This window comes from Delphinapterus leucas, chromosome 5, assembly GCF_059928025.1.
Source record: "Delphinapterus leucas isolate spDelLeu-1000000601 "Yukka" chromosome 5, BTC_Dleu_Yukka2, whole genome shotgun sequence".
Classification (NCBI taxonomy): Eukaryota; Metazoa; Chordata; class Mammalia; order Artiodactyla; family Monodontidae; genus Delphinapterus; species Delphinapterus leucas.
In genome coordinates this window covers 21,748,164-21,768,389 of record NC_143133.1, presented here as the reverse complement: position 1 = coordinate 21,768,389, position 20,226 = coordinate 21,748,164, and the positions used below count along the sequence as shown (strand labels likewise).

General features: G+C 37.2%; 1 protein-coding gene across 1 annotated transcript in view; it reads right to left on the bottom strand.

The window, feature by feature from the left end:
• Nucleotides 1-20,226, bottom strand: part of PDE5A (phosphodiesterase 5A) — a 139,011-nt gene that overhangs the window by 108,120 nt on the left and 10,665 nt on the right. Inside the window, 2 exon segments of the mRNA XM_089911296.1 lie at nt 391-480; nt 11,337-11,925. Of these exon segments, the coding sequence (XP_089767422.1) occupies nt 391-480; nt 11,337-11,925 (679 nt within the window).

The window sequence follows — 20,226 nt, the reverse complement described above, 5'->3', positions numbered from 1 at the left end:
TGAAGCCCACGAGCCTAGAGCCCGTGCTCCACAGGAGAAGCTACCTCATTGAGAAGCCCGTGCACCGCAACAAAGAGTAGCCCCCATTCAACGCAATTAGAAAAACCCCATGGACAGCAATTAAGACCCAACACAGCCATAAATAAATAAATACATAAATTTATTAAATAAAAAGAAATGACAAGTCTAAAATTTATTTCTAAGTCAAAGTATCAGGAGTCAACCCTATTACTAAAGTCTAAATAAAAAACATCAAGCAGAACATTTAAGCACTTTATAGTTAACTTGTCACTACAGCATTATTTCGTAAGTGTGCAAAGTGAAAAATTGTTTTCAAAAAGAAAAATGTTTCTAAATGACCTTTTAGAATAAAATGGAAAATTGGCTTACCTCTTCCCTATGATTCTTAATTGGCATACAAAGAATACTTTGTGTCTTGTAGCCTGTAATTTGGTCAACTTCTGCATTGAACCGAGGATCCTAGTAAGGAAGAAGAAATTCAATTTAGTGACTGACCTGTTCAAAGATTGATTTGATTTTTCTGATTTATAGGATTAGAGAAATCTAATTGTCGACTCACCTTGTTGCTCTGAATGACAATTTTATTATTGTAAAAGGCATCAAAGCATAAAGTACATATCATCTTTGACAAAGATAAATTCAAGGGTTTTTTAGCAGCTAGTATTTATGAAAAAAATACAGATGTAAACAAATGTTAAGAAATAAAGGAAATGCAAAATATTAACCAATTTAGATAGCCTCACTTAAACTCAGGAAAAAGTGGCAACTCTCCTCCTCTGTAATACAATTTGCCTATTCCCATCGCACTGATTCTTCTGAAAAAGAAAAGCATCTTTGGTCTGAAACTTTTCCTATAAAACCCACCACCTCCAAAATGACCTTTTCAATACTGACTTGACTTCCCTTGTAATGACTGTATATATATATTTCCTCAGTATTCTGTATTTCTATCTCAGTTGTTTCATAAGAATTAAAATCTTATCTTTCTTTTTGTATATAATAAAACTGCATGGCCTTCATCAGACTACAAACAATTCCTCAGTCTTTTGAATCTCTTTCCCCTTTTACAAAGTACATCTTTCCACATCCAATAATCACAAAGGACTGCTGAAAGGTGTAAAAGTTCTAAATGTGGGTTAAAGAAAGAAAGATACAGGCTATCTTCCATTAAACCAGATTGAGAAGATCAAAGGTAGGCTGTAAATTCTATGAGGGGCTTTTTTTGGTTCACCACACTGTATTCCCAAGATTAGCACAGGAACTCAAAAACATCTGTTAAACAAATGAAGGAATTCATTAACAAATGATATCACAGTTATCCAACATGATCACTTTTAGCTTACTATAGTTTAAAGCAAACCTTATAGGTAGGAGGAAAAATATACTCAAGGAAATGGACACAGACCAGTACATGAGATACAATTAGAACAGAAGCAAACATACCAGAACATAAACATCTGAATGAAAATTGTTCCCTTCAAAGCAATAGCCTTGGGAACTTACATGTTCAACCTAATAATAGCATTATTGTTCTAAAAACTCTGCTTTTGGAATTCCCTTCAGAAAATATGGCATAGTCACACTGGAAAAATCCTCAGCTTTGAAGGTCATTTCCTTTTTTTTTTTTTTTTAATTAGTCTAAAGTCATGCAAAGCCAAAGCTGTGAATGAAGTAAACGATTCCATCAACTCGGGTCAGAAATGAGGCCGATTTTCCCCATGGGAGGACCAAACATGGCATTAAAGGCAATTTCAAAAGAAGAGTTATAAAATGGTAGAAAATCAATACAAATATTTTATATTATAAATATACACGACTGCATTTTTAGTTTTTCTGCAAACATGCTCAAAGTTATACTGAAAGACAGAGAAAACCTTGGCTCAATGTTTCCAAAAAACAGTTCTTAAATAGCATACTATATTGCAAGGTATCTAAAGAAAGCAGACAGGATACTGACACGGACAAATTAAAAGAAGATAAAAATTATTAATTTATATAGTGAATTATTCTACAAGCTAATAATCAAAATATGAATAGAAATGTATCCTCAGCAATTATTTTGTTAATGAATATCTGAATTACAAGACCAATTTATAAAAAAGAGGATTAAACCCAACTATCTAATCAAAGCAAGAGTCTGAAATTAGTAGCACTTTCATAGAATTTTTTTGTGCATACTGGAAGTTTAAAATAAACAGCAGCCCTGGATTTCATTCTTCATTGAAGGAGGTAGGAGTAATGTATACTTCAAAATCACTTTAAATGAATTTTGGCATCTCAAAGAATTTTTCCTTTAATAATGTACTCAGTGCAGGGGCTATAAACACATAGAGAACTTCTAACCCCTCTAGGTCCAAGTAAACATTGAAAGAAAAATGGAGCACTATTATTTCATTATTATTGTGATTATTTCTTTCACTGTTTATGAGAACATGACAGTGTAAAAAAACCCACAAAGCTTAGATATCCATCTCCCATACTAAAACAACTAGTACCAGACTTGCCCTCCTGCTGAAAAATACAAGATTAGACCAAATACATGCGATAACTAAACTACACACAGTGAAGAAGGGAATACACATGATGGCCTTGCAATAATCCAGTTCCTCCTGGGGGCAGGCAGGTGGTATCCTGGGGGCAGGCAGAGTAACAGTTCCAAATAGAACTGAATTCAGGGCTTCTAAAGTGGCTGGTATGTGCAAGGCAAAGTACCTGATAAGAGAGGCTGTGCTTTGGGTGGGGTTAGGGGTGTAAAGGAGGAGTGGCAGAAGAGTGAGTGGCTAGTCACTTCACAGACATGTATTTGGCAAGACTCTAAGAGACCTAGCAAAGATTACCTGTTGAAGGCTGAAAGTGAATGGTGATAACCAATTCTAAAAATGTTTGAAGACACTGGGGTTCTACCCACCAGAGGAGATACCTCACTAGGCACCTCAGGCATTCAGCTGAGACACAGAAAGGCCACTCCTTGGGGGGTAAGGACCTGAGCAGCATTCCCTAAGACTAAATTTAAAACTAAAGTAGATCCATCCTAACAAATAATAACACCAAACCTGACAGGACCGAAAGGATCTTCCAGTAGCTCCACTGTCTACAAGAACAAAGGTCAGCTCTGTTTTAAAGGAAGTTGATATAATCCAAATGCCCTGCAACAAAACATTTTCAATGTCCAGCATACAATAAAGAAAATCACAATGCATGTGAAGAAACAGGAAACTGAAACCCACAGTGAAGAAAAAAAGCAGTCAATAGAAAATGACCCCAAGATGATTCAGATGTTGGAATTAATAAACAGGGACCTCAAAGCAGCTATTATAAATGTATTTAAGGACTGAAGAGAAAATATGGTAATAATGAACAGATGGAAATCTCTGCAGAAAGAAAAAGTATTTTTAAAAAGCCAAATGTAAATTCTAGAACTGAAAAGTACAAAGTCTAAAACCAAGAGTTCACTGATGGATTTAACAGCAGATTGGAAACAATGGAAGCGTCAGTGAACCTGAAGACAGATCGACAGAAAGTATCCAATCCAAAGGACTGAGAGGACAAAAAAAAAAAAAAAAACCTGTAAAAAGTTAACAGAGCCTCAGTGTCCTGTGGGACAACATCAAATAGTCTAACATATATACAACTGGAGTCCAAAGAGAAGAGAATGGAGCAGAAAAAATATTTAAACACATGACCAAAAATTTCCCAAAGTTAGTGAAAACCTTAAATATATACAGTGTGAAAATGATATATACTATGAAACATATAAAGTGAAAAATGAAGCCGAGCAGACTTCTCATAAGAAAAGTGAAAACCAGAAAAATGTGGGAGAACTTTTTAAGTGTTAAAAGAAAACTACTATTGAGAATCGTCTAGAGAGTGAAAATATCTTTCAAGATTACAGGCAAAATAAAGCCATTTTCAGATAAACAAAATCAGAGAATTCGTCACCACCAGACCAGTACTAAAGAAATGTTAATGAGAGTTCTTCAGCTTGAAGAGAAAGATAAGAGATTCTACAGAAGGGAGTAAAGAGCTTGGAACATGGCTTAAGCACATGCACAAATATATGAAGAATAAGGAAACGAATCCACAAAGATATTGCTATGATTTATGTCAATGAGTGTACTGCCTATGTTTTCCTCTAGGAGTTTTATAGTATCTGGTCTTACATTTAGGTCTTTAATCCATTTTGAGTTTATTTTTGTGTATGGTCTTAGAAAATGTTCTAATTTCATTCTTTTACATGTAGCTGTTCAGTTTTCCCAGCACCACTTATTGAAGAGACTGTCTTTTATCCATTGTATATTCTTGCCTCTTTTGTCAGAGATTTGTTATGTGTGTGTGTGTGTGTGTGTGTGTGTGTGTGTGTGTGTGTGTATTATGGAATATTACTCAGCCATAAAAAAGAATGAAATAATGTCATTTGCAGCAACATGGATGGACCTACAGATTACCATACTATGTGAAGTAAGCCAGACATAGAAAGACAAATATTATATGATATCACTTATGTGTGGAATCTAAAAAAGAAAAAAAAAGACATAAATGAACTTATTTACAAGACAGAAACAGTCCCTCAGACATAGAAAACAAACTTATGGAAAGGGGAGGGTAATAAATTAGGAGTTTGGGATTAACATATACACATTACTATATATAAAACAGATAATCAACAAGGGCCTGCTGTGTAGCACAGGGAACTATATTCAATATTTTCTAATAACCTATAAGAGAAAAGAATCTGAGAAAGAACATATATATATATTACATATATAATATATATAATATTATATTATATATATTAAGAAAAGAGGAAGAAAAAATATACCTTGAGGTGTTAGATTGAAGTTGGAGGTAAGAATTCATTGTTTATCATATAGTGAGTAGTTACATATAGGAATAAATAAAATATAAGTGTCTGTGTATATATTTTTTTCTAGCTCTGTCTGCTGATAAACTAGTAGCAGTGAGCCCACCTACTGCCTAGATCCTGGTTTCTCAATACCATCCCCTCCACTGAAAGGAACCAGGGCTCCTTGGGAAAAAGAATGCTCATAGGGCTAGGGCAGGGAAAGTAAAAGATGAGTCTGGAACATCTTGTTAAGCAGTTAAAACTTTCAGCTCCCGTAGAAAGCAAGAAAATGCCAAGAGTGATGGGGACATATCAAAAAGACATAGGAGCCGGTAAATCTGATATAATCTGAGAATTTGAATAAATAAAGATAGTAACAGAGCATAACTCATTAAACAAAATAAAAATGTCCATAATGATAGAAATAAATAAATAATGAATGAATAAAGAAGGCAAAGCTCTTCTTTACATTGGAATGCCGACTAATATATATATAAGGTATTATGAAGTTGGAAAATCAGTGGATGACAAAACTGGTAAAGGTACTGATGAGGAATAGAATATCTACACAATATCAAAATATCTCCTCTTAAGATACTTAATTACAATGGGAAAATTATAACTTTATAGTGAAAAAACCTAGTGGATACCGCTTTAACCAAGTTATCAAATTTAACATCATTAATACTGGGGTAGAGTAACATCATATGCTACCTGGTAACATATGCTAAGAAGGTCTGTGGTATAATAAAAAATATACTGGTCTAGCATAGAGCTCCTCAAACCCTTGGAATTTCCTGAGTGATAGGAGATTCTTTTTATATTCATAACAAACCCCTTACAACCATACCTGAGTTCATGCTAATGAGAAGACCCACGGGGGTGTGGGGGGGCGGGGGGGGATAGCCTCAAATAGCTTCAGGATGGGGGCTGGCTGCCAAGTGATTAGAGGATTAGAACTTTCAGCCCCACCACTGACTTCTGGATAGGAGAGAGGGGGCTGAAGCTTGAGTCCAATCACCAGTGGCCATGATTTAATCAACCGTGCCATCAGATCTGAGGGAACTTTTGGGTTGGTGGAGATAACTGTGTGCTGGGATGGTGGTGCACCTCTCCCTTCCCCGGCCTCCACCGAGAGGTCATGGAAGTTTTGTGTCCCCCGCCTGCCTTGCTCCTTGCCCTATGCACCTCTTCTATTTGGCTATTTCTGAATTGCATCCTCTATAATAAAACTGTAATTTTAAGTAGTGCTTTAGTGTTTTCCTGAGTTCTGAGTCATTTTAGGACATTATTAAACCGGAGCAGGGAACCCCGGAATTTGTAGTCAGCCAGACATAAGTGTGGCTAGCCTGGGTATCCTATTTAGGGCTGGTATCTGAAGTGGGGACGGCACTGTGGGACTGAGTCCTTAACCTGTGGGGTCTGCATGAACTCCAGGAGCTAGTGTCAGAATTGAGCTGGATTGTAGGACACCCCAGTTGGTGTAGGAGAAGTAAAGAATTGATTGCTGTTTGTAAAACCAAACTAGGTCTCAAGATCAACATCTGTTGTATTCCTGCCAAAACTGCCTGACTTGAATCAATTCAAGAAAAACATTCTACAAGATAACTGGCCTGTATTCTTCCAAACTACATGTAAAGAAAGATAAAGAAACACTGAGAAACTATTCCAGATTTAATGGAGACCAAAGAGATAGGACAAGTATGTGCAATATGTAATCCTGAATTACAGCCTTGATCAGAGTGAAAAGAATAACTATAAAGGACATTCATGGAACAACTGACCAAATTTGACTATGGAATGTTTGATAATAGTACAGTATCATAAAATTTCCAGATTTTGATAAATGTATCACAGTTGTTTAAGAGAATATTCTTGTTATAAACTATACACTGAAATATTTAGTAAAAATGTCTCCAAATGGTTCAGAAAAAAATAATCTGCATATATTACTTATATGTATTATATATAGGAAAAGAATAAAGCAAATGGGGCAAAATATAAACGATTGGAGAATCTGGGTAAAGCGTATACACAAGTTTCTGATGCTGGTCTTGCAACTTTTCTTTAAGCTTGAAATGGTATAAAAATAAAAATAACAGGAAACAAAAAGGAAATAATACAGTAGACTTGCCAAATTATATGCACTGGTTTTCTTCCACAAAGTGGAATACCTAGAGATTATTAGAACATTGAACAAAGATATAGCAGTTCCCAAACTGTGTTCCCTGGGGCACAATTACACCATGACAAAATTATCAAATTTAATAATTTATCAAAACTAAAGAATTTATCAAAATTAGAACAGTTGCTATTGTTATCTCTTTCCTCTGAAATTCATTTTGGAAATAATTTTATTCACCAGAAATTCACTTGAGCAGCAAGTGAGACCTGCAGGATGAGAGATGGTGAAGATTTATTTACCTGGAAAAGGACTGAAAAGGAAGGAATGAAGTGCGAGTGGGAGGAGTAGCGGCTCCACGGTGAAGGCCACATGAGTGACAATGTGACCCTTCCCTAAGATCCTCCAAGTTTTCTCCCTAGCAATCAGAGTATCCATGGAGAGGCTGTCCCATGGAAACAGGAGAAGAGCCCAGGTTTTGCATTCCAGTTGACTTAGGAAAAAGAGGGCTGTGTAGACAATAGAAATCCTCTGACATAGGAAATCTTGCGGAGTCTTAAGGCTTCCATAAGACGTGGAACCAGGGGTTCAGGCAATCTGTGATGGTTAATTTTATGTGTCAACTTGACTAGGCTAAGGGATACCCAAATAGCTGATAAAACATTACTTCCAGGTGTGCCTGTGAGGATGTCTCCAGAAGAGATGAACATTTGAATCAGTAGAATGAGTAAAGAAGATCTTCATCAATGCCAGTGGGCATCAGCCAATCCCTTGAGTACCTGAATAGAACAAAAAAGGCAGAGGAAGGACAAATTTGCTCTCTAAGATATCCATCTTCTCTTGCCCTCCTGCTGTCCATCAGAGCTCCTGGTTCTAAAGCTTTTGGCCTCAGACACAGACCAGAGTTACACTCTTGGCCCCCCTCATTCTTAGGCCTTCAGACTCTGAATTACACCATCAACTTTCCTGATTCTCCAGCGTGCAGATGGCAGGCAGACTGTGGAACTTCTAGGCCTCCATATCCAAGTGGCTAATTCCTAGAGTACATCACTTCTTATTTATCTCTATTTATCCCACTGGCTCTGTTTCTCTGAAGAACACTGACTAATACACAATCCAATCTAGATACTGGATGATACCTAGTTTTTATATATGAGGACAATGCCAACACATTTATACAGTTGCTCTGATTATTATGTGTTAATATTTTATTATTATGAAATGCTCTGCCATATTCGAGAAAGTTGCGTGAATGATGGGCTGATGAAGGAGGAGATGATGTGTGACTGAACATCACTGGTATTTGTGATCTAATTGAGACTCACTGGTCTAAGGTGTTGATCTTGTCTTATATTTTAAAATATGAATGTGTTATTTTATTAGTAATAAAACAGTTGAATCTCCAAGTTTATATCATTCTGTTACAAAGTTTTGAATCAAATGTTGACCATTTCTTACAATTAATCTATCTAGGAGACTATTATTTCACTCTGAGCTTCAATCTGAGCACTACTCTATTTCGTGGCCACTTCTTGGTTTTCTACTGCTACATCATAACTTTTAAGTGTTCTATGGTCACATAAGCTAAAGAAATGTGTCATTTTTACAGACACATATTTAAAGAAGTAGGACTCAGAAAACATAGAAGATACTTTGATATTCTGATTATTTTCACAAAAGGCTATGAGACAGTATTTTGACTATTCAAGCTATGAGTGAGCTAAGTAATGAATTAGCCACTAGCCAACTGACTTCCACTGTTAATACCAATGTAAATTATGTCACAGGTCAATCCCACAACTTCTAATGAAATTCCTGGGACAGGAATAACTTCTACAAGGCCTCTATAAACACAGATCAAGGGTGTCAAGGGTGAAGCAGCAACATGAGAAATCCACAGGCTAAGAGGCTTCACCCTGGGGTCACTGCAAATCAAGGGCACTGGGCCTATTTCAGATGGCAGTACAAGAATTAAATTATTACTAACTGCAAGACAAAAACTACACCATCAAAACTCTAAAGATGGTAAACAGATTAAATAAATTGTATATAAATGAAGAAATCCTCAGGGCTGGAGAAACTTAGGATCATGCAGACAAATGGAGGCTTTCTCAGCAAAGCTGAAGCATATTTATGGTCCTACTGTACTTGGGACTATAGTGCCATTGAAAAGCGGAAACCCAGCTGTCACCTAAGACAGGAAGGGAATTCTGCAAACTTGGCAGCGATTCTGCAGCTGTGTCCTTAATACCCCTCTTGGAGTTTGCCATGGTGTGATGTTACTCACAGAGCTCAAAGAGGTCATGGAGATAGCTCCGTGAAGAATCAAAATGGAAAAGACTGCTGATATAGAGTGGATTCTGACACCTATCTCAGGATCTAATCTATCCGAACTATCACATCTCTCCCCAGATCGCTGCCCTCAGTATTCCCCACCAGTTACCATTATTTATTCAACCAACTTCAAAACCCGAGTCTTCTCCAACTCCTCTCTTCTCCTCACTTCCATCTCCTATTAGCTGCCAAATCTAGCAGATTCAGCTTCTTCATCGTTAATCCATTCCCTCCTTTTGGTCCTGAAGGCCAGTGCCCTGGTTCAGGTCCTTACTTCCTCAGACTATTAAAATAACCTATCCTCCCAGTTTCCAGTATTTTTCCCCAATTCCTTTTATGACCACCATATTATTCATCTTTCTAAATCACAGTCTGGGGCTTCCCTGGTGGCGCAGTGGTTGAGAGTCCGCCTGCCGTTGCAGGGGACACGGGTTCGTGCCCCGGTCCGGGAGGATCCCACATGCCGCGGAGCAGCTGGGCCCGTGAGCCATGGCCGCTGAGCCTGCGCGTCCGGAGCCTGTGCTCCGCAACGGGAGAGGCCACAACAGTGAGAGGCCCGCATACCGCAAAAAACAAAACAAAACAAAAAGACATAAAATCTTATGTCACTACGAAAAAAATGATTTTTTTTCAAAAGTTTATATTTAGAATTAGTAGGTTTTGTTAACTAGTATTATTTTGCGTACCGCAAAAAAATAAAAATAAAATAAATCACAGTCTGAATCATGCCGGTTCCCCTTTCAAACCATCTTCAGTTATTCCTCATAGCTCTGAATCAAACATATACTCCTCAGCTTGGCATTCAAGACCCCAGTAATCTCCAGCAGCTCCTCAACATCTATACTATCTATCACCCACACATTTCCATACGAGCACCACATGGTCCAACTTCCTGTCTCTTCTGCAAACTTCTCTTTACATCTGGATCTCACTATGCACACAACTCAATCTACTCCAATCTCACCCATCTTCCAGGGTCCACATCAATCACTGCTTCCTCAAAGAAACCTCTCTCCGTCTCCCCAATTATATGTGATCTCCTGCTTCCCTGAACCTAACACATTTTCCCTGGATCTATTATGACCTGCTTTCCATTCTACTTATTTATCTCATCTACTATAATTTTCTCCCAATCACTATTTATTAAGACTTATCTATGTTCCAGGCACTGTCTTAGGCATCAGGAATACAGGGGTGACTAAAACATCTATGACCCCTCAAATTACACAGAAGAGCCTCAAGCTAGTATTACTATGGAAACTTCATAGTGTACCACGTGATAAGTAGCTAGAACATAATTCATAAACATAGTAAGTATCATTCAATTAAGATGCTTTGTTTAAAACCTCTATTTCTAGTAATAAAAGATTAATTTTAACTGGGAAATTTCAAGAATCATATAGTGTAATCTTTAAGTCCATAACTGAAGTAAAAGTGGAATAAATATCAAATCTTTCCATCGAAATACTGTAGGGCAAAAATTTCCATTTTTTGAAGCTATCCGTAAATTTATTTATTTAATAAAACAAATGAAAGAGTGGAAAGAAAGAAAATCAGACTTTGCTGTCAATGGGAGTTCAAATGAATGAATATGATTAACTGAATGAATGAATTTAAAAAGACTATGGGTTTGGTTTTCTGATGGCTTTTGGAACTATCATTTTAGAATATTAGTAAATTCTCAGAAGTTCACATGGAGATAACATACATAGGGGATATGTAGAGTGATCAGGTAAAAAGATGAAAGAATACAACTATGAGATGACCTATGTTAAATTATCATTAAGGAGAAAAACAGGACAAGAATTCTCTCGGGCCTCTATCCTTGACCCAGACATTAGCGAAGAAACTCTGACATTTAAAAGATGGGAAAGTTCTTGCCATATATTCCCATTTTAAATAAGTACACACATTATTACATCTCAGTGTCAAATATCCCCACGATTCACAGTAGTTGTCCAATGCCCCAACTGTGTTCCACCCCTCACCCTGCCTCTGTTCCAACAGTTTATTTACCTCATATGCATCTTTGATGTTCAAGGGCTCACCAAGAGCTGCCACGTGTCCCACGATGCCTTTATTCCACTCTAAGCGGATACAATTATTTGAAGCTTCTTCCAGTGTTGAACCTTCTGCAACGTCAAAGAGGCGGCTAATAAGAAACTTGTCGTTGGCGCTGTCCTCACAGACGAGGAACAGGGAATAGCGGTCAGCGGAGATGAGGCCATGGATATGCAAGAAAATTTTGTGACATAAGGCTGTGACATCCAAGTGGCTAGAAATATCTTTCACTAATTCCAAGAGTCTCGAGCACTGGTCCCCTTCATCATTATCAAACCGTGGCGGGGTTAGAGGCATCTGTTCCTTCTTTTCTGAGTCAGAGAGGAAGCTCACAGTTCCCTCAGAATCCTTGACAACGATGGGTCTAAGAGGTCGATCAAATTCGGAGGCAGAGATCTTCCTGGTTGGTGTTCCAGGGACACTGCTCTCTGCACGGGGACTCTGCTCCGAGGGGCAAGAGCAAGACTCCACGTGGCCTCTGATGCCTTCCTTGCACACAGGGATGGTGTGAACTCTCTCAGCAAACCATGCATTGACCATTTCTCTGCAGAAAAGAACATGTAGACACAGTAAATACTTAAGGAAGAACACTCCTCCTTAAATATTGCTACCCCTGAAAGCTTCTAAAAATCCTCTCATGGTAAACTGAGGCAGTAATGGTTCAATCTGTCATAGAAAATAAAAACAAGATGGTTTATTTAAGACAGTTTTATTCTGAAAATCTGTAGAGGACAGTTGCTTCAATGAACACTTTGATAAAGCCTGACTCCTATATACATGTATTTTCAGATATCTGATTTACCACACATCAAGTGTCAAGTCTATTCCTCTCAAAATCAATTTGTATTAAAGTAAAAGACACTAAATTTAACAATAGTCTTAGGAAAACATAGATATGGAAATTAATTTGGTATTTAAAACACACATCTTGTTCCGAAGTTAAATATTTTTTAAAATTTATCTGAATTTGGCTAGCTAATATGCTTAATTTTAGATAATTGTTATCTATATTGCTATATATACATTAGATTTAGAAAGGGAAATGAAAAATATAAACAATTTGATCTGGTATGTAGTAAAAATATTGTAGATTTTCATTAATATCATCCTGATAATGTTTGTTCAGATAATGGTAAAAATGATCTCTTCTTCTAGATTATCTATTCCTTGTATAAAGGAGGAAAACAAAAAAGTAAGCATAACTAGTATAAAAAATTCAGCCCGAGAAAACTTAAATTATTTATGTTGTTAATGTGCCATCCCATGAAGAAACCTGTCTGAGATAAAGCCTTCACAGTGGGTGATTTTTTAAAACAAATAGACTGAATCATATATATCCAAATGATTGTTGTTCAACTGAAATAATTCCTCTTGGGCAGCTGTAATCTTATGCCAACTGATGGTGCCATTACTTTAGACATTTTTGAAACTCTTCTTTTGAAACTAACTTCTAAAAAATTTCATAAGCCATATATGAATATTAGTTTTATCTGAAAGTTAGATCTTCTTTTTCACAGAGCCTTCCTCTCAAAACAAGCAAATAAAACCGCAAAAAACCTAGAGTAATGGCTAACTTCATATATAGCTTATGCATTAGACTTGACTTTTTCCAAAACTCAAATTTACTTTCAAAAGACAAAAACTTGCTACCACTGAGGATATTTAAAAGAACTGGCCTATAAGAGCAATGCAATCTCCACTCTACAATGACTTACTGATTATTTTCACCAAAGAGCTGGGATAAACAAGTCTGACAGTGTACTATTTTGGACAGTGTAGGGATACAGACACTTAAACAAAAGTTTTTTAAAAAGCAATGCAGTAAGTATATCGTACACATCTCCGGGGTATACCTCTAGCACAGAGTGGTTTAAAATATAATTGCCTAACGTTTTATAAATGCATGCCATGGCTTGAGACAAAACTTCCAGTGATGAGAACATACATTGATATTAAAATAATGCTGTATCTCAAAAACTTCGATAGCAATGAGGGGAACATACTTTGGGAAATGCTTACATAACCTCCAAAATCACAGTAGTAGTGCCAAAGACACTGATTGCAGACGTGCATGTGAAAAATGTACAGGAAGCATTTGAATAAACTGTTTTGTAAAATGTAAGACACGAAAAAAGTGATACATTTAAATTAACATATCATGTTATTTAAAAATATGTACATGCAACTTAAATTCTCAAATCAATATAAAAAGAGGCATTTTAACTACTTCAGTTACAAACCTGAAACACAGCCTCCTCTTATTTCTTACCTTCTCATTGGAAAATGGTGATCAACTTTTTAATCCAACCACCTACTTGACAGCTCCATGTGAATGTCTAAACAGACAACTTAACATGGTGAAATCAGAATTCCTAATGCCCCATCCTTCATCTTGCACCAGCCTCACTCCCTGCCAGGTTTCTTCGTATTAGTAAGTAGCACCATCATCTCCCTAGTCATTCAACCAAACATCTAGGAATTATTCTGGATTTCTGTTTCCTTCAACTCTCTCTTCTAATCCAGCAGCCAAGTCCTGTCACCTTGACTTCTAAAACCCTATAGTCCAATCTGCTCATTTCTATCTCTTGTACCACTTCCCTGGTCCAAACCCCACAATCTCTCACCTCGGACTGCGGCCACTGCCCCTTAACTGGTCTCTCTGATATTATACTAGCCTCCCTTCAATCCACTCTCCACACAGTAGCCAGAGTCATCTTCAAACAAAGTAAACCTTAACATCTTAACTACCCTACTTGGCTTCTCACTGAATTGAGAATAAAACTCAAACTCTTTCAGTCCCTTACCATAGTCCCTCTCACCCATGCCTCCCTGACGTTCCTTAAGCACGTCAGACTGCTCCCAGTCTGGAAAGCTCTCCTCACCTGCACCTGGTTGATCACAGCTTCCTCATCTCCTGTGCAGACAGGTCTTCCCTGATCACTCCACCTCAGGTGGTGCCGACACGTTATGTTCTCCCCCCAAAACTATCTGAATTCTTACTATCATCTATTCTTCTGGTTTATTAATCTGTTGGTTTATTGCCTCCTCCGATGAGATGTAAATTTCATACTTGTCTGTCTTCTTCACGACTGCATTCCTGTACTTAGAAAACGCCTGTCACATACTGAGTCCTTGATAAATATTTGAGTGAAGTGAATGAATAAATAAATGACGACTCCTAAATCACCTGCATTAAAAGGGACAACAGTCTTTTGAAAATGTGAATGCTGATATATTTGTTACAGAAAATCAACATTGTGTTTTAGCTATTAATGTTCATCACCCCTTGGATGTAAGCCTCATAACTGACCATGGCTAATTTACCCTCATATATCCTGTAGGGCCTAATATATGTCTTAAACAGAGCCAGTGTCCAAAAATTCTTTGTTAGGTGTTTTGTATTATTATATTTAATAGTCTCACAAGTGTTGTATTTCTAGATATTCTCTTGGAGAGATTAACTCAGTATTAAATGACACAGGAACAGTAGACCTGGTATATTCAGTGATTCAATCAACAATTTTTATTAATCACCAGTCATGGGGGAAAGGGTTTTCTCATGACCACATTATTGATTATCTGAGTCCCTGTAGATATATCCCTGTGTATGGAAAACATATGTTATCATAACATCAAAACAATCACTTATAAACCAACCGTAAATAAAATTAAATCATCTCTCACACCTCTCTCCCGTCAGGCATCCCTTGACGTTTTGCAGTGCATGACCTATGTGGCTGTGTGAAGTGGGCCGTCCTTCCTAAGACTAATATCTATCATTTCCTGTTGATGGTTTTTTAATACTTCAATCTCTGCAAATACAAATCACCTGCAGACTGAAATTTAAACTCTTATGTAAGATACAGAATTTCTAGAAGTAAACCAAAGTGATGTTGGAGAACTATTCTAATATTACATAAAGCCACTGATAATTAAGGGTTAAGCTCAATAAAAAAAACTGTTAACAATCAAAAAATTAAAAAACAGCAAGGATCATGACATAACAAATACCTGAAAAGAGAATTCTATTCAAATAACTGCATTCTAGATTAAGAAGGGCTGCTGGAAGAACTGATGACATCTTCAAATATTAATTTTAAAAACCTATATTTGGGGAAAAAGACTCTATGATCCTGCTGCAAATGTCAAATAAGAAGTAAAGATATTGGTTTATGGCATAGTCTTGCCAGAAAATTGTGTATTTTACAAATTAGCTTGGAGTTTTCATTATAATCTAAATTTTACTAAGTCCAAAATAAGGTAAATTTACTTTCATAACCTGTGGTTCCATTTTTCAAGATAAAGTTCCAATCAAAACCTTTTCAGTGATATTTTTCGCTTTTAACTGGATTCACTTTTAAGTGTCTTTTTTCTCTAGAATGGATTATTCTCATGAAGGTCCTTGAGAGTGTCACTAACTAGCACTAACTAGGCTGGGCACCAGGGATACAGGAGTGAGCAAGCCCAGACCTCTCCTTCCTAAACTGAAGCTTATATTGTGTCCAGAAGTTAATTTATACACGTACTGTATTCGCTGTCATATGAAGTTATACGTAACTGCATGTGAATGAAGAAAGATGGAAAGATGAACATGTCAAATACGAGGGTAAATATACCAGATGAGATTCAAGAAACCTGGGTGGTAGCTCTGACTGGAGCAAATCACCTCTATGGCCTGAGACAGGATCTCTATTTTCCCTTCTTTCTCTTCCTTGAGTCTATGAGATTTTGAAAAGTATTTACATTAGTGATACTGAAAGGAAAAAAAGCACCATTTTATTTCAACCTGGTGAGGCAGGCACTAACAATCCTACTTTCTCAATTATGCAGCTAAATTAAATGGCTGAACCACACACATTCTGCTAGCTGGCAGCAAAATCAGGAATCAAATCTAGGTCTCCTATTCCCAGTCTTACAGCCTGTAAGACTATAAAAGTTCCCAGAACACCAATGTTTGTCATGAAGACACTTCATAATGTCTAGCTGCATCTGAAAGAATCAAAAATCAAATTTAAACACACAAGGCATAGAGAATAAAATCACTTATAATACACATTCTCTAACTTAATTCTTTCCATCCAGATCGTAAAAGGATGGCACACTAAACCACTGAGGTAAAAACACTGCCCCAAGGGACTCAGAGAACAAATGTTCTTAAGGATTGTATCCTGAAAAAAATCTAACTGAATCCAATGCCTATGTTTCTCTGAAAACAGGTCATGGTTTATAAACCTAAAATGATGCACTGAAAAGAATGTATAATAAATGTGTTCAAGAGAAGAGTAATTCTCAGGGCTGCTAGATTTAGCAAATAAAAATACTGGATACCCAGTTAAAACTGAGTTTTAGATAAACAATGAATAATTTGTTAATATAAGTAGAATCTAAAATTCAAATTGTACGGGGTGTCCTGTATTTTAGCTGGCCACACTAGTCGTTCGATATTCTGTTTTTCCCAACTGAAATTATTGGCAGATAGACAACAAAGAAAAGGTAGGTTCTGTGGAGCATACTAATGAGCTCCAGGCTATTAAACCACTAATACTAATTTTATCATTTAAAGAGCACAAAGGATCCTGTGTACCACATTGTGATCCTGTGTTTGATAACTGAACCTTTTGAAAGCTCTTGGATTAATAATTTGTGGCATAAAATTCTTCCTTAAATCAAGCCTTTTCATTTTACTGTCCAAACCATACCATATATTTAATAGAGAAAAAAACAAACTGCAATCTACTTATAAAACGGAGGTTGACTAATTGCTAAAAATTCTTGGGACTTACAAAGCACTCCAAGAAGTTGTGTTTTTCAGCCATAAATCCAAAATTCCAATCATTATTCTAGCATTTGCTGCCAATGGGATTTGTGACCAGTGGCAAACAATTTTCTTCTTCTGAGTTTCAATTTCATCCTCTACATAATACGGGAAATACTGCCTGTTCTACCTTCTTCATGAAGTGCAAGGTGCTGACTGTCTTCAGCACAGTATAAAGTCAAGAATACCAAACTGTCCATCAGGAAACAACTCTAGTTCCAACTATAAGAATACACAGATGTGAGGCTGAACCAATCACAACTTCTCTGGAGGCCGTTTTCTCCAGAGTACAAGTCCTTCATTATAAAAATGGTCAGCTGTATGAACAGGTCATGAAGACTCCCACAACTTCTTATGTTATCAATAGGCCAGCAGGTGATGATTATTAGTTTGGTCAACTCCTGTCATCTCCTTTTGCCCCTCAGCTTCCCCATTTTCAAACAGGGGAAAGACTTCTTACTGCTTCACTCACCACATGTCTGAGACAAGTTATAAAATGCATGTGGGGCTTCCCTGGTGGTGCAGTGGTTAAAGAGTCCACCTGCCAATGCAGGGGACAAGGATTTGAGCCCTGGTCCAGGAAGATCCCACATGCCACGGAGCAACTAAGCACGTGCGCCACAACTACTGAGCCTGTGCTCTAGAGCCTGCAAGCCACAACTACTGAGCCTGTGCGTCACAACTACCAAAGCCCACGTGCCTAGAGCCTGTGCTCCGCAACAAGAGAAGCCACCGCAATGGGAAGCCCGCACACCGCAATGAAGAGTAGCCCCTGCTCGACGCAACTAGAGAAAAGCCCACGAGCAGCAACGAAGACCCAACACAGCCAAAAATAAATAAATAAATAAAATTTTTAAAAAAGGAAAAGTAAATGCATGTGGAAGCATTTCAAAATCTCTTCCATATTTTTAAGATGTTGCTATCTCCTAGACCCTTAGTACTCATTCCAATGGAGACATAGGGCTGGGGTAAAGAGCAATGGCTGTTCATTTCCTCATAAAGTTCAGCCAAGAGAATCAGAGGAAGTGAGGGGGAAAGAGGTCGTGTTCCAGGTGGTATGGGTCCACAGGCCGAGTGGGTCTAATAGCGTTTGGAAATAGGCTGGCTACATGCATCCTGAGCATTCAAAGTCCTTGTCCAAAGCAGATACTGCAGATTGTCATTTATTATAGAATCCCACTAAGTTCTCCCCCTAAATAGAAGAGTTACATCATAACTCTCCATAAGTTACATCCTAGCTATTTGAGCAGAAAGAATGAAATGCATGCAAGTTCCACAAAGGTATTTTACCCTCTGCTCCAAGCGCTAATGACTTAGAGACTCTGCTTTCATGTATAAGCAAGTCCTTGTTAACTGTCCTGCAATCACAAGCAGAGTGGCCCTCTTGAAGTCTTTGAGTTGATTTAACTTTTACAAGGCTGTTAATGAAAAACAATAGGCCCTGGACCCTTGAAATAAAGCCACAGCCAAGGGAAATACAATAAAAATTAATGCTGAGAATTTATAATCGATGACAAGATCCTGATGTTTAACATCCCATCCAAATCATTCCTTCTCTCCTCACCAAAATCTGTTTTATTATCCTCCAGTCATTTATTTCCTTCCATATTTTATTACACAAAAAATTGCTTACCTCAAAAATGAGATGTATTATATATCTTTTTAAAATGGGTAAATTCAATTTAGTTTTGTTTTGAAACTTTTACAATATGTCTTAAAATAACTAGAGAAACCCTGGAGGGTACCAGAATCAATGCTGGGAGTTACTGCTCTCAGGTAACACGCACGTGAAAACCATCTGTGGTTTCAAACTTGTGGGTATCACAGCTGCTGCTCAGCGCTCACTAAGGAACCCTTTCCCATACTGAGCAAGTAACGAACCCAAAAGATTGATATTAATTAGACACCAGGAAATAAAGCCAAGATAAAAGCTTGTCATGAGTTTACCATAAATGTGACTTGGATTTTAAATCTCAACTCTTTTAAAACAATGAATCCAATCAGAAGTTTACTGTCTTAATATTCTACTTTACTGAAGACTCTTGCAGCTCAAACTGTCCATGCAATGATGATTTAATATAAAAATCAGTGTCACGAGGAATAACATTTAACACATTTTGATTTCATGAGGCTTCTTTATAGCACTAACAGCACTGCATTCTCCAAGACAGTGCTTCAACGTGGGTAGAGCACACTACGAAACTACATGAGTGCATGCACTCAAAAGGCCAGGCGGCCAGGTCCTAGCAGCTCCTGCAGGAAAAGGCTGAGCTCGACATTTCCATTGTCAGACATTTGGGGTCTTTAGACCAGGGTCTTTAGCCTCTTCCTGAGTTAAATTCCTCATGACATTAAATCTACGAGTCTTTGCATTGCTTCCATTAACAGTGATACTGAACTTCAGTAGAAAATGGTGGGTAAGGGCCCTAGGTGGGACAGACTTAGGCTTCAACTCTGGAGCTGCTTCTAAGATAAGACCTCAGGTGCATTATTTACTCTCTCTATAAGATGGAGATAATGGCATTAACCCTCACAGGCTTCTTAAGAAAATTAAGGGAAATCATGCCTATACAGTGATAGCATAGAGTCTGGTACACAGTGTTTAATATGTGATAGTTACTGTTTTTAAGTTAATTGAACATTGTTTTTTTGGCCGTGCCACATGGACTGCAAAGTTCTTAGTTCCTAGACTGGGGATTGAACCTGGGTCCTTGGCAGTGAAAGCACTGAGTTCTAAACACTGGGCCACCAGGGAATTCCCAAGTTAATCGAACATTGACTGGAATATATTTTCAAAAGTAATTAATGTTTTTGTAAAAATAAAAAGAATTTATTCATGGTTTTCTACAGAATAATGATGTTAGTCATTATTTCTTTTTAAGCTCCTAGTTTAAAAGCACTAATTTCTCTATAGAAACACTTGTGCAAAAAAAAAAAATTGTTTTAATGTTGGTATTTTCTCAAATTAGAATTGAAAAAACATAGACTCCCTAGACCAATAACCACACTTACATATAACAAATTTTCTGA